This window comes from Pseudophryne corroboree, chromosome 1 (assembly GCF_028390025.1).
Source record: "Pseudophryne corroboree isolate aPseCor3 chromosome 1, aPseCor3.hap2, whole genome shotgun sequence".
NCBI classification, from domain to species: domain Eukaryota; kingdom Metazoa; phylum Chordata; class Amphibia; order Anura; family Myobatrachidae; genus Pseudophryne; species Pseudophryne corroboree.
Window position 1 is genome coordinate 953629899 of NC_086444.1, and position 22354 is coordinate 953652252.

General features: G+C 47.9%; 1 protein-coding gene across 2 annotated transcripts in view; it reads right to left on the minus strand.

Annotated features, from left to right (window-relative positions):
- Positions 1-22354, minus strand: part of KLHL2 (kelch like family member 2) — a 312617-nt gene that overhangs the window by 88090 nt on the left and 202173 nt on the right. For both annotated transcript variants that reach the window (XM_063920432.1, XM_063920431.1), the window contains 2 exons: positions 13100-13209; positions 10391-10507 (listed from right to left, as the gene is read on the minus strand). In XM_063920432.1, coding sequence (XP_063776502.1) covers positions 10391-10507; positions 13100-13209 — 227 coding nt within the window. The remainder of the gene's footprint in view (positions 1-10390; positions 10508-13099; positions 13210-22354) is intronic.

Sequence of the window (22354 nt, forward strand, 5' to 3'; positions counted from 1 at the left end):
CACTCCCCAATCCCCAGCGCAGCACATACACAGCTCCCTCCTACTGCCACTTCGCTCCACGCTCCGGCCACACCATTATGCCGCCCGCCTGATAGCCAGCCCGCAACTCCAGGAACTTGCGCACCGGCACCTCCATTCACATCCCCAGCACCAGGCACACACTGTGGAGGCCAGACTAAGTGCACCCACCCGGAGCCAGGACAGGACACTGCTCCAGCTACAGTGCTGCTGAGCGGGAGCTCCCTCCCGCAGTAGCCAAACGATAAGGTCAATACAGCAGGCAGGGAGTCCCCACTACCAGCATCTGCTCCAGGCACACACCCCAGAGGCACACCTACAAATTTCAACACACCACCACACCAGGCACCCTCTTCTCCTTCACACACACAAAAATTCCACCCCCTCCCACACACACACACAATCCCCTTCCCCATCCCTGCACATGCTACACTCAACCCCAACACCTCATGAACCCCTAACCCTCACACCACCACAACACAACCCTCGCACACCCACAACTCCTCCAAACAAACCCCTCGCCCCACGAGCAGCACCCACCGCACCCCTCAAGCCCATCCCACAACCGAACTAGGCCCATACCTCCCACCCAGCGGGCGGCGATCCTATTACCGAGGAGAACACACGCAATAAGCCAGATACCGCAGCGGCAGACGTTAGTACATCCCGTCCCCTGAGTCCCCCCTCCCCCCGCATCCGCCCCTCCCCCCCCCCCCCCCCCCGCAACGCCACCGGACCCCTATCCACGGCACCCCCGCACCCGCCTTTTCCCTACCCGCAGCACCCGCCCCTCCCCCACCCACAGCACCCGCCCCTCTCCCACACCCGCCACTCCTCCACCTACAGCGCACCACCACCCAACTCGCCACCGAACCCCCATATGTGGCACCCCCGCAACGCCGCTCCCCCACCCATGGCGCCTCCAGATCCCCTATCCAAACCGCAGTACCCCGCACCCGCCACTCCACCACCCACAGCACCTATGGACCCCATCCCCTGCACCTGCCACTACCCCACCCGCATCAACTCAGCTTCTCCTCCACCCGCTGCGCCTCCCGAACCCCTACCCCACTCGCAACACCCCCGCACCCACCCCTTCCCCACTCGCAGCACCTCCGCACTGAAAGCACACTCCCCCCACCCCCGCACCTCCACCCACGGCACCAAACCACCCGTATCGCCACCGGACCCCCATCCATGGCACCCCCGCACCTGCCCCTCCCCCACCCGTGGCGCATCCAGACCCCCTACCCAAACCGTGGAACCTTTGCACCCGCCACTCCACCAGCAGCAGCACCTATGGACCCACCCCCCATCCGCAGCACCCACGCACCTGCCACTCCCCCACCCGCCTTAACCCCGCTCCTCCCCCACCCGCTACGCCTCTCGACCCCCTACCCCACTCACAGCACACCCGCCGTACCCCTGCACCCGCCCCTCCCCCACCCTGATGATCCAGCATCTGTCCCTCCCCCATCCACGACACCCCCGCACCCACCCCTCCCCCACCTGTGGCGTCTCCAGACCTTTTACCCAAACTGCGGCACCCCTACACCCACCACTCCACTGCCCACAGAACCTATGGACCCCATCCGTGGCACCCCGCACCTGCCACTCCCCCATCCGCGTCAACTCTGCACCTCCCGACCCCCTACCCCACTCGCAGCACACTCGCACCCGCCACTTCCCCACCTGCAGCACCCACCCCTCCCCATGGACAGCACCTCCAAACCCCCTCCTTCATCCGTAGCCCCAGCCCCTCCCCCACCAACAGCATCTAAATATCCCCTCCCCCGCCAGCAACACATCTGGAACCGCTCCAACATCCGCATCACCTCTGCACCCGCCCCTCCCCCACCCACAGCACCTCTTGACCCACTCCCTCATCCGTACCCCCTCTGCAAGCGCCCCTCCCCCACCCACAGCACCCCCGCACCCGCGGTGACTCCGGACACCCTCCCCCACCAACCGCCCCTCCCCCGTGCACACCTCCCCCATCCACATCTCCCACGCACCCGCCACTCCCCCAACCACAGCCTTGCGTGCAATGTTCATGCCGTTGCAAGGGGCTACGGGCCCTTAACCACCCCACACCCTTTGTCCGTGCAATATTTAAGCACCCACAAAATTATGACTGGAGGTAGTACTCCATATAATAAAAATATTGAACCCCCAAGGGCGTGCAAGGGTTAATGGGGCGTAGCCCCTTGCGACGGTGTGAAGAGCGCGATGAATCACCTAATATATATATATAGTCCCTCTGACAGATCTGTAATCAGACACCACAGTCACATACAAGCAGTCTTAATCACTGTTTCATTATATAGAAATAAAGGTAGCAGAGCACTTCAATTCTGAACTGTGAATACAGGGCCCGATTCAGCATCAATCGCTGAAGTGCGGAAATCACTATTCAGTGATTTCCGAGCTTCTGCTGTGCACATGCGCGAGGACATAAATTGCAATCATATGTGATCGCAGTCTAAGTGACGGCGACGTAGCATTTACTGGGCATCTTCACGGCATTGGTGGGGCGCGGTCCGGATGATGGAGGCATGTCGAGACCAGTTGCAAGGCGGGCCGCAGCGGCTGCGTGATGTCACATGTAGCTGCTGCGACCCAAAGGATGGCAGCCCATCGACTGCCGCTGCAAAGACAGGGACCTACTCTAAAAATACGAGCGCTTCGCTGTTTAGGATCCTGCATACGGGCTCCCCCCCCCCCCCCCCACACATTTTAGTGGAAGGAGTTGTAGTTTTGCGCAATACTACAACTCCTGCCGAATTAGGCCCACAATTTAAAATTGGGGACAAAGAAAAGGAGGTGTATAACCTGAAATTTGTAATCATTTTCTAATCTGCATAGAAAAATTACATTAAAAATACAAGATACAGATGGAGCCCAGCTCATCTATCCCTTTAATAGGATTAACTGAGCCAGTGCTGTCAGACGTAATCCCCTGCTGTATTGTTCTCTCTGTATTGTATTGCAGCTGAGAACAACAGATGAAAGGCTTATGCTAATAAACCTTGGTGCACCTATGCACAGCAGAGAAGACTAGATGAGCGAGGCTCCATCTGTACGTCCGCAGTCTAGGTCGCTACTCAGCCCAGATCTGTCATTTTTATAAAACAAAATATGAGCACAAATAATAAATTGAGGGTTATTCAGAGTTGGATGTAAGTCAGGCTCAGGTGTGGCCATAATGAATGCAGATCTCCATCCATACTCAGAAGCAGACCAACCTATGTAACTGCCTCGCACCTATCCATCAGCTATCAGCGCGCATTTGCACAATATCTATTTGTGGAGACCCATCTGAAAACAACATATACGCTCCCCTCTGTATATTCCACAATTCCATCTACACAAAGACGGATACTGGCATTACGCGTCCTGCAGGCTGTACCTTTCATTGCTAAACATTTCCAACTTGGCTCACGCTCTTAAAATATTTTACAGCTTCATGGCAGGAACTAGAGAGTACGCAATACAAAATGCTATTTACTACTATAAACCTGCATGGAGAAGAAAGCCACTTTAAATAAATCAAATGTTATGTTGGTTTATCATTCTGTCCTCCAAACATGGTTCAGCTGTCTGACATACAGATGTGTCCTCATACATCTTTGCATACATCCTCAACCTCTTGACATTCTAGGTCGCGCGAGAATCTTCTAGTGTAATGCGTCTTTTTTGCTTATCTTTTTGCTAAAAATGTATCTTATTTGCAACAAAATGCAACTAGCACACACAAGGAGACTGCGCTGATTAATTTAATATATGACACTAGTGTGCAATAAAGTCAGTCTTAAGGCCCATACACACTGGGCGATTTTGAGCTGAAAGCAGATCACTTTTGGTGTGTTGAGCTGCTTTCAGCTTAAAGCCGCCCAGTGTGTATGCACAAGCGATGAGCACTGATGCGCACTCCCGCTTCATCGCTGGCGCCCGCCGTTCCTCTACTGGTATTACCAGTAAATGAACGGCGGGGTTAGCGGCTTTCCATAGCCTCCTACTATGGAAAGCCGCTCACCCTCGCTGACATCGCTGGGTAGTGGGGAAAAATAAGAATTTACTTACCGATAATTCTATTTCTCGGAGTCCGTAGTGGATGCTGGGGTTCCTGAAAGGACCATGGGGAATAGCGGCTCCGCAGGAGACAGGGCACAAAAAAGTAAAGCTTTACTAGGTCAGGTGGTGTGCACTGGCTCCTCCCCCTATGACCCTCCTCCAGACTCCAGTTAGGTACTGTGCCCGGACGAGCATACACAATAAGGGAGGCATTTTGAATCCCGGGTAAGACTCATACCAGCCACACCAATCACACCGTACAACTTGTGATCTAAACCCAGTTAACAGTATGACAACAGAAAGGGCCTCTTAAAGATGGCTCCTTAACAATAACCCGAATTAGTTAACAATAACTATGTACAAGTATTGCAGATAATCCGCACTTGGGATGGGCGCCCAGCATCCACTACGGACTCCGAGAAATAGAATTATCGGTAAGTAAATTCTTATTTTCTCTATCGTCCTAAGTGGATGCTGGGGTTCCTGAAAGGACCATGGGGATTATACCAAAGCTCCCAAACGGGCGGGAGAGTGCGGATGACTCTGCAGCACCGAATGAGAGAACTCCAGGTCCTCCTTTGCCAGGGTATCAAATTTGTAAAATTTTACAAACGTGTTCTCCCCCGACCACGTAGCTGCTCGGCAGAGTTGTAATGCCGAGACCCCTCGGGCAGCCGCCCAAGATGAGCCCACCTTCCTTGTGGAGTGGGCTTTTACAGTTTTAGGCTGTGGCAGGCCTGCCACAGAATGTGCAAGTTGAATTGTGTTACAAATCCAACGAGCAATCGACTGCTTAGAAGCAGGTGCGCCCAACTTGTTGGGTGCATACAATATAAACAGCGAGTCAGATTTTCTGACTCCAGCCGTCCTTGCAATGTATATTTTTAAGGCTCTGACAACGTCCAACAACTTGGAGTCCTCCAAGTCGCTAGTGGCCGCAGGCACCACAATAGGTTGGTTCAGATGAAATGCTGATACCACTTTAGGGAGAAAATGCGGACGAGTCCGCAGTTCTGCCCTATCCGAATGGAAGATTAGATAAGGACTTTTATAAGATAAAGCCGCCAATTCAGATACTCTCCTGGCAGAGGCCAGGGCTAGTAACATAGTCACTTTCAATGTGAGATATTTCAAATCCACCTTTTTCAATGGTTCAAACCAATGGGATTTGAGGAAATCTAAAACTACATTTAGATCCCACGGTGCCACCGGAGGCACCACAGGAGGCTGTATATGCAGTACTCCCTTGACAAAAGTCTGGACCTCAGGGACAGAGGCCAATTCTTTTTGGAAGAATATTGACAGGGCCGAAATTTGAACCTTAATGGATCCCAATTTGAGACCCATAGATAATCCTGATTGCAGGAAATGTAGGAAACGACCCAGTTGGAATTCCTCCGTCGGAACCCTCCGATCCTCGCACCACGCTACATATTTTCGCCAAATGCGGTGATAATGTTTCACGGTGACTTCCTTCCGTGCCTTAATCAAGGTAGGAATGACTTCTTCTGGAATGCCTTTCCCTTTTAGGATCTGGCGTTCAACCGCCATGCCGTCAAACGCAGCCGCGGTAAGTCTTGAAAAAGACAGGGACCCTGCTGTAGCAGGTCCCTTCTCAGAGGTAGAGGCCACGGTTCGTCCGTGAGCATCTCTTGAAGTTCCGGATACCAAGTCCTTCTTGGCCAATCCGGAACCACTAGTATTGTTCTTACTCTTCTTTGCCGTATGATCTTCAATACCTTTGGTATGAGCGGCAGAGGAGGAAACACATACACTGACTGGTACACCCAAGGAGTTACCAGTGCGTCCACAGCTATTGCCTGTGGATCTCTTGACCTGGCGCAATATTTGTCCAGTTTCTTGTTGAGGCGAGACGCCATCATGTCTACAATTGGTCTTTCCCAACGGTCTATTAACATGTTGAAGACTTCTGGATGTAGACCCCACTCTCCCGGATGAAGATCGTGTCTGCTGAGGAAGTCTGCTTCCCAGTTGTCCACGCCCGGGATGAACACTGCTGACAGTGCTATCACGTGATTCTCCGCCCAGCGAAGAATCTTGGCAGCTTCTGCCATTGCACTCCTGCTTCTTGTGCCGCCCTGCCTGTTTACATGGGCGACCGCCGTGATGTTGTCCGACTGAATCAACACCGGCTTTCCTTGCAGGAGAAGTTCCGCCTGGCTTAGAGCATTGTAGATTGCTCTTAGTTCCAGAATGTTTATGTGAAGAGACTTTTCCAGACTCGTCCATACTCCCTGGAAGTTTCTTCCTTGTGTGACTGCTCCCCAGCCTCTCAGGCTGGCGTCCGTGGTCACCAGGATCCAATCCTGAATGCCGAATCTGCGGCCTTCTAATAGGTGAGCCTTCTGCAACCACCACAGAAGTGACACCCTTGTCTTTGGTGACAGGGTTATTCGCAGGTGCATCTGCAGATGCGACCCTGACCATTTGTCCAACAGATCCCTTTGGAATATTCTTGCATGGAATCTGCCGAATGGAATTGCTTCGTAAGAAGCCACCATTTTTCCCAGGACTCTTGTGCATTGATGTACTGACACTTTTCCTGGTTTTAGGAGGTTCCTGACCAGATCGGATAACTCCTTGGCTTTTTCCTCTGGAAGGAAAACCTTTTTCTGAACCGTGTCCAGAATCATTCCTAGGAACAGCAGACGAGTTGTCGGGATTAAATGGGATTTTGGAATATTCAGAATCCACCCGTGTTGTCTTAGCACCTCTTGAGATAGTGCTAAAGCTGTCTCCAGCTGTTCTCTGGACCTTGCCCTTATTAGGAGATCGTCCAAGTATGGGATAACTAATACGCCTTTTCTTCGAAGAAGAATCATCATCTCGGCCATTACCTTGGTAAAGACCCGAGGCGCCGTGGACAATCCGAACGGCAGCGTCTGAAACTGATAGTGACAGTTTTGAACAATGAACCTGAGGTACCCCTGGTGTGCGGGGTAAATCGGAACGTGTAGATACGCATCCTTGATGTCCAAGGATACCATAAAGTCCCCTTCTTCCAGGTTCGCTATCACTGCTCTGAGTGACTCCATCTTGAACTTGAACTTTTTTATGTAGAGGTTCAAGGACTTCAGATTTAGAATAGGCCTTACCGAGCCATCCGGCTTCGGTACCACAAATAGAGTGGAATAATACCCCTTTCCTTGTTGTAATAGGGGTACTTTGACTATCACCTGCTGAGCGTACAGCTTGTGAATGGCTTCCAACACCCTCTCCCTTTCGGAAGAGACGGTTGGTAAGGCAGACTTCAGGAAACGATGAGGAGGATCCGTCTCTAATTCCAACCTGTACCCCTGAGATATTATCTGCAGGATCCAGGGGTCTACCTGCGAGTGAGCCCACTGCGCGCTGTAATTTTTGAGACGGCCCCCCACTGTCCCCGAGTCCGCTTGAGAGGCCCCAGCGTCATGCTGAGGTTTTTGCAGGAGCCGGGGAGGGCTTCTGTTCCTGGGAAGGAGCTGCCTGTTGGTGTCTCTTCCCTCTTCCTCTGCCTCGTGGCAGGTACGACAAGCCCTTTGCTCTCTTATTTTTGTAGGAGCGAAAAGGCTGCGGTTGAAAGGTCGGTGCCTTTCTCTGTTGGGGAGTGACTTGAGGTAAAAAAGTGGATTTCCCGGCAGTAGCCGTGGCCACCAAGTCTGATAGACCAACTCCAAATAACTCCTCCCCTTTATACGGCAAAACCTCCATGTGACGTTTTGAATCCGCATCGCCTGTCCACTGTCGTGTCCATAAGGCTCTTCTGGCTGAAATGGACATAGCACTCACCCGAGATGCCAGTGTGCAAATATCCCTCTGTGCATCACGCATATAGATAAATGCATCCTTTATTTGTTCTAACGACAGTAAAACATTGTCCCTATCTAGGGTATCAATATTTTCAATCAGGGATTCTGACCAAACTACTCCAGCACTGCACATCCAGGCAGTTGCTATAGCTGGTCGTAGTATAACACCTGCATGTGTGTATATATTCTTTTGAATAACTTCCATCTTTCTATCTGATGGATCCTTAAGTGCGGCCGTCTCAGGAGAGGGTAACGCCACTTGTTTGGATAAGCGTGTGAGCGCCTTGTCCACCTTAGGGGGTGTTTCCCAGCGCGCCCTAACCTCTGGCGGGAAAGGGTATAATGCCAATAACTTTTTTGAAATTATCAACTTTTTATCAGGAGCAACCCACGCTTCATCACACACGTCATTTAATTCTTCTGATTCAGGAAAAACTGTTTGTAGTTTTTTCACACCATACATAATACCCTGTTTTACGGTATCTGTAGTATCAGCTAAATGTAACGTCTCCTTCATTGCCAAAATCATATAACGTGTGGCCCTACTGGAAAATACGTTTGAATTTCTACCGTCGTCACTGGAATCAGTGCCCGTGTCTGGGTCTGTGTCGACCGACTGAGGCAAAGGGCGTTTTACAGCCCCTGACGGTGTTTGAGGCGCCTGGACAGGCATTAATTGATTGTCCGGCCGCCTCATGTCCTCAACTGACTGTTTAAGGGAAGATAAACCATCACGTAATTCCACAAATAAAGGCATCCATTCTGGTGTCGACCCCCTGGGGGGTGACATCTGCATATTTGGCAATTGCTCCGCCTCCACACCAATATCGTCCTCATACATGTCGACACCACGTACCGACACACACCGCAAACTCACAGGGAATGCTCTAATGAAGACAGGACCCACTAGCCCTTTTGGGGAGACAGAGGGAGAGTCTGCCAGCACACACCACAAAGCGCTATATATACAAGGGATATCCTTATATTAAGTGCTCCCTTATAGCTGCTTTAATATATATATATATATAGCCATTAATGTGCCCCCCCTCTCTGTTTTACCCTGTTTCTGTAGTGCAGTGCAGGGGAGAGACCTGGGAGCCGTTCTGACCAGCGGAGCTGTGACAGAAAATGGCGCCGTGTGCTGAGGAGATAGGCCCCGCCCCTTTTTCGGCGGGTTCTTCTCCCGCTATTTTTCCAGTCAGGCAGGGGTTAAATATCTCCATATAGCCCCTATGGGCTATATGTGAGGTATTTTTAGCCTTGTATAAGGTTTATATTTGCCTCTCAGAGCGCCCCCCCCCAGCGCTCTGCACCCTCAGTGACTGCCCAGTGAAGTGTGCTGAGAGGAAAATGGCGCACAGCTGCAGTGCTGTGCGCTACCTTATGAAGACTGAGGAGTCTTCAGCCGCCGGTTTCCGGACCTCTTCACGCTTCAGCATCTGCAAGGGGGTCGGCGGCGCGGCTCCGGGACCGGACTCCACGGCTGGGCCTGTGTTCGATCCCTCTGGAGCTAATGGTGTCCAGTAGCCAAGCAGCAAATCCACTCTGCATGCAGGTGAGTTTACTACTTTCCCCCTAAGTCCCACGTTGCAGTGATCCTGTTGCCAGCAGGACTCACTGTAAAGAAAAAAACCTAAACTAAACTTTCTCTAAGCAGCTCTTTAGGAGAGCCACCTAGATTGCACCCTTCTCGTTCGGGCACAAAATCTAACTGGAGTCTGGAGGAGGGTCATAGGGGGAGGAGCCAGTGCACACCACCTGACCTAGTAAAGCTTTACTTTTTTGTGCCCTGTCTCCTGCGGAGCCGCTATTCCCCATGGTCCTTTCAGGAACCCCAGCATCCACTTAGGACGATAGAGAAATAGCTCAGTGTTTATGCACTGAGCGCTTTTCAGCCCAGTGATGTCAGCGATCATCGCTGTGCATACACGCTGGGTCCAGTAAAGGTCCAGTGTATGGACCTTTACAAAGTAGCAGCTTTCCAGTATAAGTTATGTTCTGCTCTGTATACAGACTCAGTCACACACAATATATAAGTGTCATATATCAAATTAATCATCACAGTCTCCTAGCTGCATTGCGAATAAGAAGCATTTTTGGCAAAAAAAGACACCTGACGTTAGCAGAGCTGCACGCGACTTGGCGGCTCACTCACGTCAGGCATCTCACGCTGCATGGCGTATTGAGGTTGGATATATTTTACTAATGAATTCAGCAGTGTGCTAAACTTAAAAAGCAAAGTGTGCAGGAAAAGTTACATTCAAAGGGGGCAGTGGGACTGTAGCACAGCATGTATAACTACTCCTTGTGACTATATATAACCAGCACTGCTCCTCTGGTAGGCGAGACCTTGCACAGACACAGCTTATTATACCAGATGCGGGACATTCATAAAAACTATCAGTACAGGTCTTTCTGACATTACTTTGCATTTTTTCCCTGCATACATGTATATATCCGTACCCAGAGAATGATTCACTTGTGATTACCTGTACTAAATAATCCCTTGAAAGTAATGGAAGACGGACATGTTCAATCAAGTGTGACATGTGCTCTTGGCGCACATCTTTATCGTGGTTTACCCATGCTATGACTGCTTCAAATACCTGTTAGGAAAATAAAAATAAAAAAAATAATTTAAAAAAATGTATCTTTCATAGCCTTAAAAAATATGATCTAATGTACACATGAAGTATTTACAGCTATAATTGCAGCAGCCGTGTTATATAGCACTGGTTACCCACAGGAAAGGACTCCCTGGAACCCCCAGTACTGACGCAGATATAGGGATATTGATAGTCAGCTTAGAAGGCTCAGTGCAGACAGGGCGTCACGCTGAGATTCAATTAATTACCCTCACTGAGAAACGGGGTCTAACATGTAACAGTGATTTCCATGATTCTAGCAATTCTCACAAAACAAACAAGCAATAAAATATAATTGTCTACAAATGGCAGAACTACTTTCCCTTCTATATAAACACAAGGGTATTCAGCTAGGATTCAGGGATCAGTGAAGATTACTATGAACACTGCAATGTCTGATGAAGTTACGGTTTTCGGTTCTCTCTTTCCTAGTGTACGATATTTTGTTTTAACTTTAGCTGTCAGCATTCCATAAACTGAAATTGCTTTGAAGTACTGGAAGCCTCATATCAGACCATCAGACTTAAGCCATGTGCGTATGTGAAATGTGCAATAAAGGAGCATGATGGAAAACCTGAGGGCAATGGAAATATACTGAATGATCCAAGTGATTATACAGTGCAAGGATACAGAGCATCAGTGTGAGCGAGTTATACTCCTCATAATGGTATCCGGTCTTTAGGTCGACCACACTTAAGTCGACAGTCATTAGGTCGATCACTATTGGTCGACAGTCATTAGGTCAACATGACAAAAAGTCGACGCACGTTTTTTTATTTTTTGACCTTTTTCATACTTAACGATCCACATGGACTACAATTGGGAATGGTAACCTGCCCAAAGCATGGCGAGCTAAGTAAGCCATGCCAGGGGACACAGTGCACTAATTGGGGTTCCTGGTCACTTGACGAAGAGAACGACAACAAAAAAAGTAAAAAAGAAAAACATGTCGACATTTTGTCGTTTTGACCTAATGACTGTCGACCAATAGTGGTCGACCTATTGACTGTCGTCTTAAGTGTGGTCGACCCTATGAACCACACCCCCTCATACTACACAGCATGACAATCACTGCACTCACTCCTGGGTGTTTGTGCAGAAACTCCTCCTGGGTATTCAAGCACAGAAACACAACAGATTGCTGTCTTTTTAAGCAGCTAGCAAGCTCTTTAGTATAGCAAAGTCTTCTATCTACTGTGAAGTGTCCAGAACAGTCTATGTAAAATGGCAAATACTCAATTTTATATCCTACGGATACATTTATTACAGGTTGAGTATCCCATATCCAAATATTCCGAAATACGGAATTTTTTGAGTGAGAGTGAGAAAGTGAAACCTTTGTTTTCTGATGGCTCAATGTACACAAACTTTGTTTAATACACAAAGTTATTAAAAATATTGTATTAAATGACCTTCAGGCTGTGTGTATAAGGTGTATATGAAACATAAATGAATTGTGTAAATGTACACACACTTTGTTTAATGCACAAAGTTATTAAACATATTGGCTAAAATTACCTTCAGGCTGTGTGTATAAGGTGTATATGAAACAAATGTCTTCTGTGCTTAGATTTAGGTCCCATCACCATGATCTCTCATTATGGTATGCAATTATTCCAAAATACGGAAAAATCCCATATCCAAAATACCTCTGGTCCCAAGCATTTTGGATAAGGGATACTCAACCTGTATTTGCTTTGCTTCCTGGTCCGTCATTTTCCAAAAGGTCAGTGAGTATGTGCTTTCTATTTTACATAGGGATCACTGAGTCCTATTGCTAGTGATCCATTAATCATGTGGTGACCAGAGTACAGAGTTGCAAACCTCAGACAGGTATAAAACCACTGGAACCTACTGTGTGCTGCTAGATATTTTAGGGGTATATTTACTAATCTTTGAGTGTCAAAGCTGCCAATTTGGCAATAGTAATATATGCTAAATCAGACTTGCATATATTGCTATTGCAGTTTCAAATCCAGCAGTCATAGTGGACGATAAACAGCGACTGTTTAGTAAATATGGGATCAGTATACCGACCGCAGCATCCAGGCCGCTAGTATGTTGGCAGTGGAGTGAATGCAATGAGTCCCCTTGCGGGCTTGCTGCGAGCTCGGTGGATCGCCACAAGTTCTATTACCGTTCTATGGGTGTCATAGACACCCATGAGTGGGAATAGCATCTGTCGGCATTGTCGTCTGTCAGGTTTCCGGCGTCGGTATCCAAATTAACTGCATCCCGTAATTATATCCCTTTGAGTTACCAGATTGCTGAAGCCACTTATCATACTTTTATGCTACAATATAAAATGAGTGTCTATTGTCCGTATAATCGATAAGTCATTCTACAAAGTTATCCTGTCACCTACGTACAGTGGAGGCTTTCATTGACATAAGCAGTATTCAGGAGATTGCAGCCTATAAATTCCCATACAAAAGGGACTTACTGCTTCAATACTGCACAATTTGCCTACTGTCATTGTACATCTGACTGATATACTTAAAAGGCAATTTCTACATGAAAAACAAAAAAATACATGTTAGCATGTGTAATTACCTTTTCCTCAGAAAGAACAGTGAGTTTATCACTGGCAATCAAGCTACACACTTGTTCTATTCCAAGGTTTAGAAACTCCTCGCCAGGGACAATATCAGGAAAGTGTTGTTCTGTAACAAAAAAACCCAATCAGAATGGATACTGGCAGTAAACAAATGAAAAAGGGGGCAGTAAACAAATGAGAGGAGATGGAAGAAAAGGAGTTAATTTAAGGACCGTGACAACTAAAGTATGAGGAGAACACATTCTCCTGACATTACTTCTTCCAAAGTTAAATCACTAACAATGCAAACAATGGAGAATGGTCGTCATTCCAAGTAGATCGCACTAGCAACTTTTTGCTGCTCGTGCGATCAACTTGATGCCGCCTATGAAGGAGTGTATTTTAGCACAGCTGGGCTGCGTTCGCTTGTGCAGCCCTGCTATGCTAATAAAGTTTCCTGCAAAACAAGACCAGGGTCAGACCTACTTACCCAGTGCGACGGATCCAGCGACGAAGATCCCGGGATTGACGTCAGACATCCGCCCTCCAAACGCCTGGACATGCCAGCGTTCGGATCTCCACACCCAGAAAACGGTGAGTAGACGCCCCAGAACGCGTCCCCGACGTCAATCTTCTTGCGATAGCCGATGCGATCACTTTCAATGCTGGCGGCTTCGCCAGGGAATGCCGCAGGCGCCACGCAGCCACAGTCCTGACACGTTCGCACCGCAGCGAAGAACCGCTGCATGCGAACAGGTCGGAATGACCCACAATGACCGTAAGTTTAGGATGTAAAGAGGAGCCACTTTCTATACAATCTGTGGCCGACATTGCACATTACATTATATAAGTAGGACTGTGGCAGAGGAGCAGCCAGGGATGGGCCCGGCAGTACAGAGTGGGGGGCAGGACAGAGCGCAGCAGCTGACAGAGTGGCCAGACCGTATACAGTGCATGTAAGAACATTTATGGAAGGCAAATTGTATATTAGGTTTAACGAATAAAACCCATTATGCTTTTGACCACAGTGGAGGCATTAAAACGAGATACTGTCTCACTAATTCTGCCAGAAGGTCATTGCAAGGAACCTTTAGCTGCCTAAAACAGCAGATACGAGGAGATCAGGTTGTATTAAAGTGAGATAGGAGTTTTACATATATTTGAAATAATCTTTACGCCTGTCATAACATGGATATTTTTACATATACTGTACTTTTGTGATGAGAACATGATACCTTTCATATGGTGTCATCTTATATTGACACCATTAGACTTTCTGACAGTTTCTTCCTAAGTACATTCTAGACATGTTTCATTACATCATTATACCTATGCAACTCAACGGCCACTATCCACATTGAGACTGCTTGTATGGACTTTACATGATGTGCAGTCAGCATTGTGTCCCTGACATGATTTTCCAACCCCCTTTAGCAGCTATACAGCTAACATCTGTGTGCTGGGCGGCTGGATGTTCCTACTCTAACCCTGATCACTGTCACACTCTTCTGCCAGCAGCACTGTTCAGGATTAAACCGATTGTACGTAAACAGCAACTAATCCGTTAAGTTGGTATTTAACTCATGTCAGTCTTGCCAGTAATTGAAATTTGCCAGAAGATCAAGTATTATTAGACAAGTGCTGAAATTCTGTGTATAAAAAAATAAAAAATAAAAATTGTGTGACCACATATGTACTCAAACCCTATTTCCATTTTACATTTAACCCAGTCCCAAAACAGCCTTGTGTTATATTTTTATTCTGTTTAACAGTTTGAAGCATTACTTTGATCGATAAGATTAATACATATTCATGAAGAACATATGGACAACATTTGATATGGGCTCATGATGGGGATGCATTTATAAGGTTGACATTCACAACAGACCGTACTTGCGGCGATACTTGGTAAAAAAATTACCATCACACAAGGGAACATTTCATGCTATTAGCAACACAAAAAAGGGTTAGGCTAGGTTCACCCAGGTGTTCAGATGGAAAGCATTGGAATGAACCAAAACAGACTATGGGCCTGATTCAGTGCTGGCCGTTGCTGCGTCCGCACTTGCGTTTGTCTGTGGAGCTACGCCAGTGATAATATGCAAATGCTGTTTTCAGCCTTTTTCTGGTACAGATAGGTGCGCCGGAATGTGCAAGCCCTGAGATGCCCACTTTTCTCGCAGTCGGCAGTCCCCTCTGTGTGCCCCAGACTGGCAGTGACGTGGCAGTCTCTCTCCCAGCACAATTTAGCTGATCTATCCATACACAGCAGGGAGTAGAAGGGCTCTTACATATGTTTCAGCTATGCCCTGCATGGGAAAGTGGCAACCCCCAGGGGGGGGCAAAAATAAACAGCAGGGGAGTGGGGGAGACAGCGGAAAATCTTTAAATGATCTCTTTAAAAAATACCCTGGTCACAGAAAAAAGAGCTTTAACAGGAGGGGGGGGGGGGGGGGGGGGGGAATTCAGGAGATATATCTATATAAATATATAGAAAGTGACTATAACTCACAAGGAAAAATACACAGCAAGTATATCCTGTGAAATACCTATATTGTGTAGAAACCTGACACACTTAGCCCCTTCAGGTTATATAATATAGGAGCAGCACACTGAGTGCAATACCAGATATGGCAGCCACGCAGCAGCTACATGCACACACACATATGTAGTCACAAACGTATCATGCAGAAATTATACACCATAAAACTGCACTGGACTAGCAATACAAAGTAATACTCAGTATGGCTATTTACTGTATGTAAACAGTAGATATAACAAAGCACAGTAGATACTGGATGTATATCACAGGGTGTTTGTACTACACAACCCTGAATGTATGCACTCTTTCTTAACTAACACTGTCCCTTGACAGGTAGAATACTTAAGTGTTCTGTAAAATGCACAGCGCTGGCGAGCAGGCGGCTTTACAGAGGAGGATTTACCCCAGCAGTCCCAGGAACAGCTCCGCTCCGCTGTGATGGCGGCTGACAGGGAGTGAGGGAGAGATATGAGGCTCCAGGGTGGGAACATTTACTGAAATGGCGCCGTGGGGCTGGGGGAGGGGCTACAGGTTAGGCCTTATCCCCCTGCTGGCTTCCCCACTGGGCACTGCGGGCTTGATTAAAACAGGGTTTTTATGAGAGAAAAAACCCCACCTGTGCCCTGTGTCCCAGTGACTAGTTGAGCGGCTGCCCTTACCAGTGTCCATGCCAGTGCGTGCGGCCTGCCTCCCACGGCCGCGCCAGAGTGCGGTTAACAGCGGGCCAACGAGACCCCTTGCCTCCACTTGTATCTGCGGCCACGCGATCCAGGAGGGCAGCGGCGGGTGTGTGTGTGACTAACAGAAGGACACCGGAGCCTCCGCTGTAGTTACACGGCAACCAGGGCGCAGGAGTATACAGCGCCGCTGGGGGAGTGATGGAGCTGCAGCAAAGGATGTCTCATGTGACATGCATAAAAGCTGCAGCCCTTGAAGTCTTCAAAAGTTCTTCTTTTCTTCTGATTAAGCTAAAATATGGGCTGCAATGGCAGCCCCCCTGTTGATTGTTTGCTTACTGCATGGCACCAACTTATAAACTGAGCTCCTGTGCACGGAGGCAGGGTTATAGAGAAGGAGGCGCTGTGCATCTTGGGAACAGTCAAAGCTTTGAGCCTACTCTACACCCCGATGTTAATCCTTGTGGAGCCCAGTGTACCCAGCAGCAGAAACTTATAGTATAAATAGTTTGCTAGTATTTTGGAGCCTTTAATAGTATCCACTTTAAGAGATTTATATATTTTATATAATTAAAAGTGAAATACTGTTCCTGAGCCTGTATCTGGAATAGATTCAAAATTGGCCTGATATTATATCTGAGATTTCCCAGACATGAATAACATTTTCTGGTCCCTCAGCCTGAAGAAGTCACCACTCTTCCTCTGTGCTGTGGCACAAGGCTCTTTGCCAGGAAGCCTGTCATGCAGAAAACCAGTAGGGCCTCTACCGCTAGAAGGTTATGCAAGTTGCGGACAGCCGTCACCAAGGGGTTACGACTTACAAGACGCCGCATTTCTAAATACAGTATGAACCATACCATAATTAGTTTTGATTGTAAGATAAAGAAAGTTTACACTTTAATTTATTTTCCTTGAAATCAAGTTACATTTTAGTCCTCATTAGCCATTCACACTACATAAACTGAAAACACAATTTAGAAGCGTATAAGAAAGCATGGGAAAGAGAGATAATTTTTAACAAGAGCTCCAGTAAAAAGTCTCAAAATGACTTAAGAAAAATGAGAAACTGGGTACAAAAAAAGCCCTGTAGTAATTGAGGTGGAGGCTCCATGCCTGAAAGGCTGTTCTGCTCATTACTGTGGAGTTAACATAAACCTAATTAACCCTAAGCACTGAGAGCATTGCATAACTCAGATGTCATGCACACAGGCAAAAATGAAGCAAATGGCTTGCTGAAAGCAAGTGGAAATGCTAAGTGACTGTATTATTGTTCTCCATACACCAGGATTAGGCACTCTGACTTTACAAGATGTCCTGGGATCCTTTCTATAACTACTGGCTTGCTGTAAAAGGTGAGAACATCTAGGATAATAGCAGATGATTCACATGATATTGAAGCAATTTATGGATTAATGTGGATCTGTCAAGGTTATTTTGCCTTGGCCAGATTTTTTTTATGCTTTTCAATAACTAACTACCTATATACCAAGGTCATAGACCTAGATCTTTCAGAATGTAAGCTAGCAAGAGCAGGGCCTTCTCCCCTCATGTCCTTTCCGCCTCTCATGCTGGCCATATACTAGGTCGATATCGTGGAAGAATACACGATATTGGCGCGTCAATTGACCCATCGCATGCACATCGTGCATGTTTTGGGTGGCATTACGATGCAATGCATGGCCCCACGCCGTATCAACTGATCATATGTGCTGCATATATGATCAGTCGATCCGGGTAGGAGTCCAATGCAGGTGGAATGATAGATCATACGGTGCAAAATCACCGTACGATCTACCGTACAACGGGGAGCTGGATGGGAAGAAGGAAGGGGTGGCGTGGGATGACTTACATCTAACGCGAGTCATCCTAGTGAATGGCCAGCATTACTTACACTACCTTATACCCCATACTCCATTTGATGGCACCTAACCGCTAGGTTTCCATATTTGTCCTATATTGTCTTGAACTGTAAGCCACTGTTTTCTTGTTTTGCTAATTTGTTTATGCACTCTGTAATGGGTGCTGCGGATCCCTTGTGGCGCCATATAAGTAAAGGATAATAATAATAATTATGCTACATTGCACTTCAGTATGCTCTCTGTTTCCACATTCACTAAGGCAAATAAACCATACTAAAACCAAACAAAGCAGGAAATATCAGTACCAAAATACACAAGACATATAGGAATGTTGTATAGCCCCCATGAGCCTACTAAGAAGAGAAGAAAAGAATACACTTTTTGCTTGGGCACTCATTCAAGTCAGAATTGTTCAGGGTCAGTGGAGTTGGCCTTACTGTTTATCCCACATACAATGTTAAAATGAAAGTCTGTGCCCATGTCCACAAAATGAGAAAGATGTGAAGAATGCACCATACACTAGTGACTGATCTTCTAAAGCTCTTAGCTAAGAAGACTGAGATTGCGCACAGACCTGGATCTTTACATATATTGCAATATGTCAAAAAATAAGAATTTACTTACCGATAATTCTATTTCTCATAGTCCGTAGTGGATGCTGGGGACTCCGAAAGGACCATGGGGAATAGCGGCTCCGCAGGAGACTGGGCACAAAGTAAAAGCTTTAGGACTAGCTGGTGTGCACTGGCTCCTCCCCCTATGACCCTCCTCCAAGCCTCAGTTAGGATACTGTGCCCGGACGAGCGTACACAATAAGGAAGGATTTTGAATCCCGGGTAAGACTCATTACCAGCCACACCAATCACACCGTACAACTTGTGATCTGAACCCAGTTAACAGCATGATAACAGAAGGAGCCTCTGAAAAGATGGCTCACAACAACAATAACCCGATTTTTGTAACAATAACTATGTACAAGTAATGCAGACAATCTGCACTTGGGATGGGCGCCCAGCATCCACTACGGACTATGAGAAATAGAATTATCGGTAAGTAAATTCTTATTTTCTCTAACGTCCTAGTGGATGCTGGGGACTCCGAAAGGACCATGGGGATTATACCAAAGCTCCCAAACGGGCGGGAGAGTGCGGATGACTCTGCAGCACCGAATGAGAGAACTCCAGGTCCTCCTCAGCCAGGGTATCAAATTTGTAGAATTTAGCAAACGTGTTTGCCCCTGACCAAGTAGCTGCTCGGCAAAGTTGTAAAGCCGAGACCCCTCGGGCAGCTGCCCAAGATGAGCCCACTTTCCGTGTGGAATGGGCTTTTATAGATTTTGGCTGTGGCAGGCCTGCCACAGAATGTGCAAGCTGAATTGTACTACAAATCCAACGAGCAATCGTCTGCTTAGAAGCAGGAGCACCCAGCTTGTTGGGTGCATACAGGATAAACAGCGAGTCAGATTTTCTGACTCCAGCCGTCCTGGAAACATATATTTTCAGGGCCCTGACTACGTCCAGCAACTTGGAATCCTCCAAGTCCCTAGTAGCCGCAGGCACCACGATAGGTTGGTTTAAGTGAAATGCTGAAACCACCTTAGGGAGAAATTGAGGACGAGTCCTCAATTCTGCCCTGTCCGTATGAAAAATTAGGTAAGGGCTTTTATAGGATAAAGCCGCCAATTCTGATACACGCCTGGCTGAAGCCAGGGCTAACAGCATTACCACTTTCCAAGTGAGATACTTCAAGTCCACAGTGGAGAGTGGTTCAAACCAATGTGATTTTAGGAATCCCAACACTACATTGAGATCCCAAGGTGCCACTGGAGGCACAAAAGGAGGCTGTATATGCAGTACTCCCTTGACAAACGTCTGAACTTCAGGTACAGAAGCTAGTTCTTTTTGGAAGAATATCGACAGGGCCGAAATTTGAACCTTAATGGACCCTAATTTGAGGCCCATAGACAGTCCTGTTTGCAGGAAATGCAGGAATCGACCCAGTTGAAATTCCTCCGTAGGGGCCTTCCTGGCCTCGCACCACGCAACATATTTACGCCAAATACGGTGATAATGTTGTACGGTTACATCCTTCCTGGCTTTGATCAGGGTAGGGATGACTTCATCCGGAATGCCTTTTTCCTTCAGGATCCGGCGTTCAACCGCCATGCCGTCAAACGCAGCCGCGGTAAGTCTTGGAACAGACATGGTCCCTGCTGGAGCAGGTCCCGTCTTAGAGGTAGAGGCCACGGGTCTTCCGTGAGCATCTCTTGAATTTCCGGGTACCAAGTCCTTCTTGGCCAATCCGGAGCCACGAGTATAGTCTTTACTCCTCTCCTTCTTATGATTCTCAGTACTTTTGGTATGAGAGGAAGAGGAGGGAACACATACACTGACCGGTACACCCACGGTGTTACCAGAGCGTCCACAGCTATTGCCTGAGGGTCCCTTGACCTGGAACAATATCTGTCCAGTTTTTTGTTGAGGCGAGACGCCATCATGTCCACCTTTGGTTTTTCCCAACGGTTTACAATCATGTGGAAGACTTCCGGGTGAAGTCCCCACTCCCCCGGGTGAAGATCGTGTCTGCTGAGGAAGTCTGCTTCCCAGTTGTCCACTCCCGGAATGAACACTGCTGACAGTGCTATCACATGATTTTCCGCCCAGCGAAGAATCCTTGCCACCTCCGTCATTGCCCTCCTGCTTCTTGTGCCGCCCTGTCTGTTTACGTGGGCGACTGCCGTGATGTTGTCCGACTGGATCAATACTGGCTGACCCTGAAGCAGAGGCCTTGCCTGACTTAGGGCATTGTAAATGGCCCTTAGTTCCAGGATATTTATGTGAAGTGACGTTTCCATGCTTGACCACAAGCCCTGGAAATTTTTTCCCTGTGTGACTGCTCCCCAGCCTCTCAGGCTGGCATCCGTGGTCACCAGGACCCAATCCTGAATGCCGAATCTGCGGCCCTCTAGGAGATGAGCACTCTGTAACCACCACAGGAGAGACACCGTTGTCCTTGGAGATAGGGTTATCCGCTGATGCATTTGAAGATGCGATCCGGACCATTTGTCTAGCAGATCCAACTGAAAAGTTCTTGCGTGGAATCTGCCGAATGGAATCGCTTCGTAAGAAGCCACCATCTTTCCCAGGACCCTTGTGCACTGATGCACTGACACCTGGCCTGGTCTTAGGAGTTTCCTGACTAGGTCGGATAACTCCCTGGCTTTCTCTTCCGGGAGAAACACCTTTTTCTGTACTGTGTCCAGAATCATCCCTAGGAACAGCAGACGTGTCGTCGGAATCAGCTGCGATTTTGGAATATTTAGAATCCATCCGTGCTGTCGTAGTACTATTTGCGATAGTGCTACTCCGACCTCTAACTGTTCTCTGGACCGTGCCCTTATCAGGAGATCGTCCAAGTAAGGGATAATTAAGACGCCTTTTCTTCGAAGAAGAATCATCATTTCGGCCATTACCTTGGTAAAGACCCGGGGTGCCGTGGACAATCCAAACGGCAGCGTCTGAAACTGATAGTGACAGTTCTGTACCACAAACCTGAGGTACCCTTGGTGAGAAGGGCAAATTGGGACATGGAGGTAAGCATCCTTGATGTCCAGAGACACCATGTAGTCCCCTTCTTCCAGGTTCGCTATCACAGCTCTGAGTGACTCCATCTTGAACTTGAACCTTTTTATGTAAGTGTTCAAGGTTTTCAGATTTAAAATGGGTCTCACCGAGCCGTCCGGCTTCGGTACCACAAACAGCGTGGAGTAATACCCCTTTCCCTGTTGTAGGAGGGGTACCTTGATTATCACTTGCTGGGAATACAGCTTGTGAATGGCTTCCAATACCGCCTCCCTGTCGGGGGTAGACGTTGGTAAAGCAGACTTCAAGAACCGGCGAGGGGGAGACGTCTCGAATTCCAATTTGTACCCCTGAGATACTACCTGCAGGATCCAGGGGTCCACTTGCGAGTGAGCCCACTGCGCGCTGAAATTCTTGAGACGGGCCCCCACCGTGCCTGAGTCCGCTTGTAAGGCCCCAGCGTCATGCTGAGGACTTGGCAGAAGCGGGGGAGGGCTTCTGGTCGTGGGAAGAAGCTGTCTGTTGTAGTCTTTTTCCCCTTCCTCTGCCCCGGGGCAGATATGAGTGGCCTTTTGCCCGCTTGCCCTTATGGGGACGAAAGGACTGAGCCTGA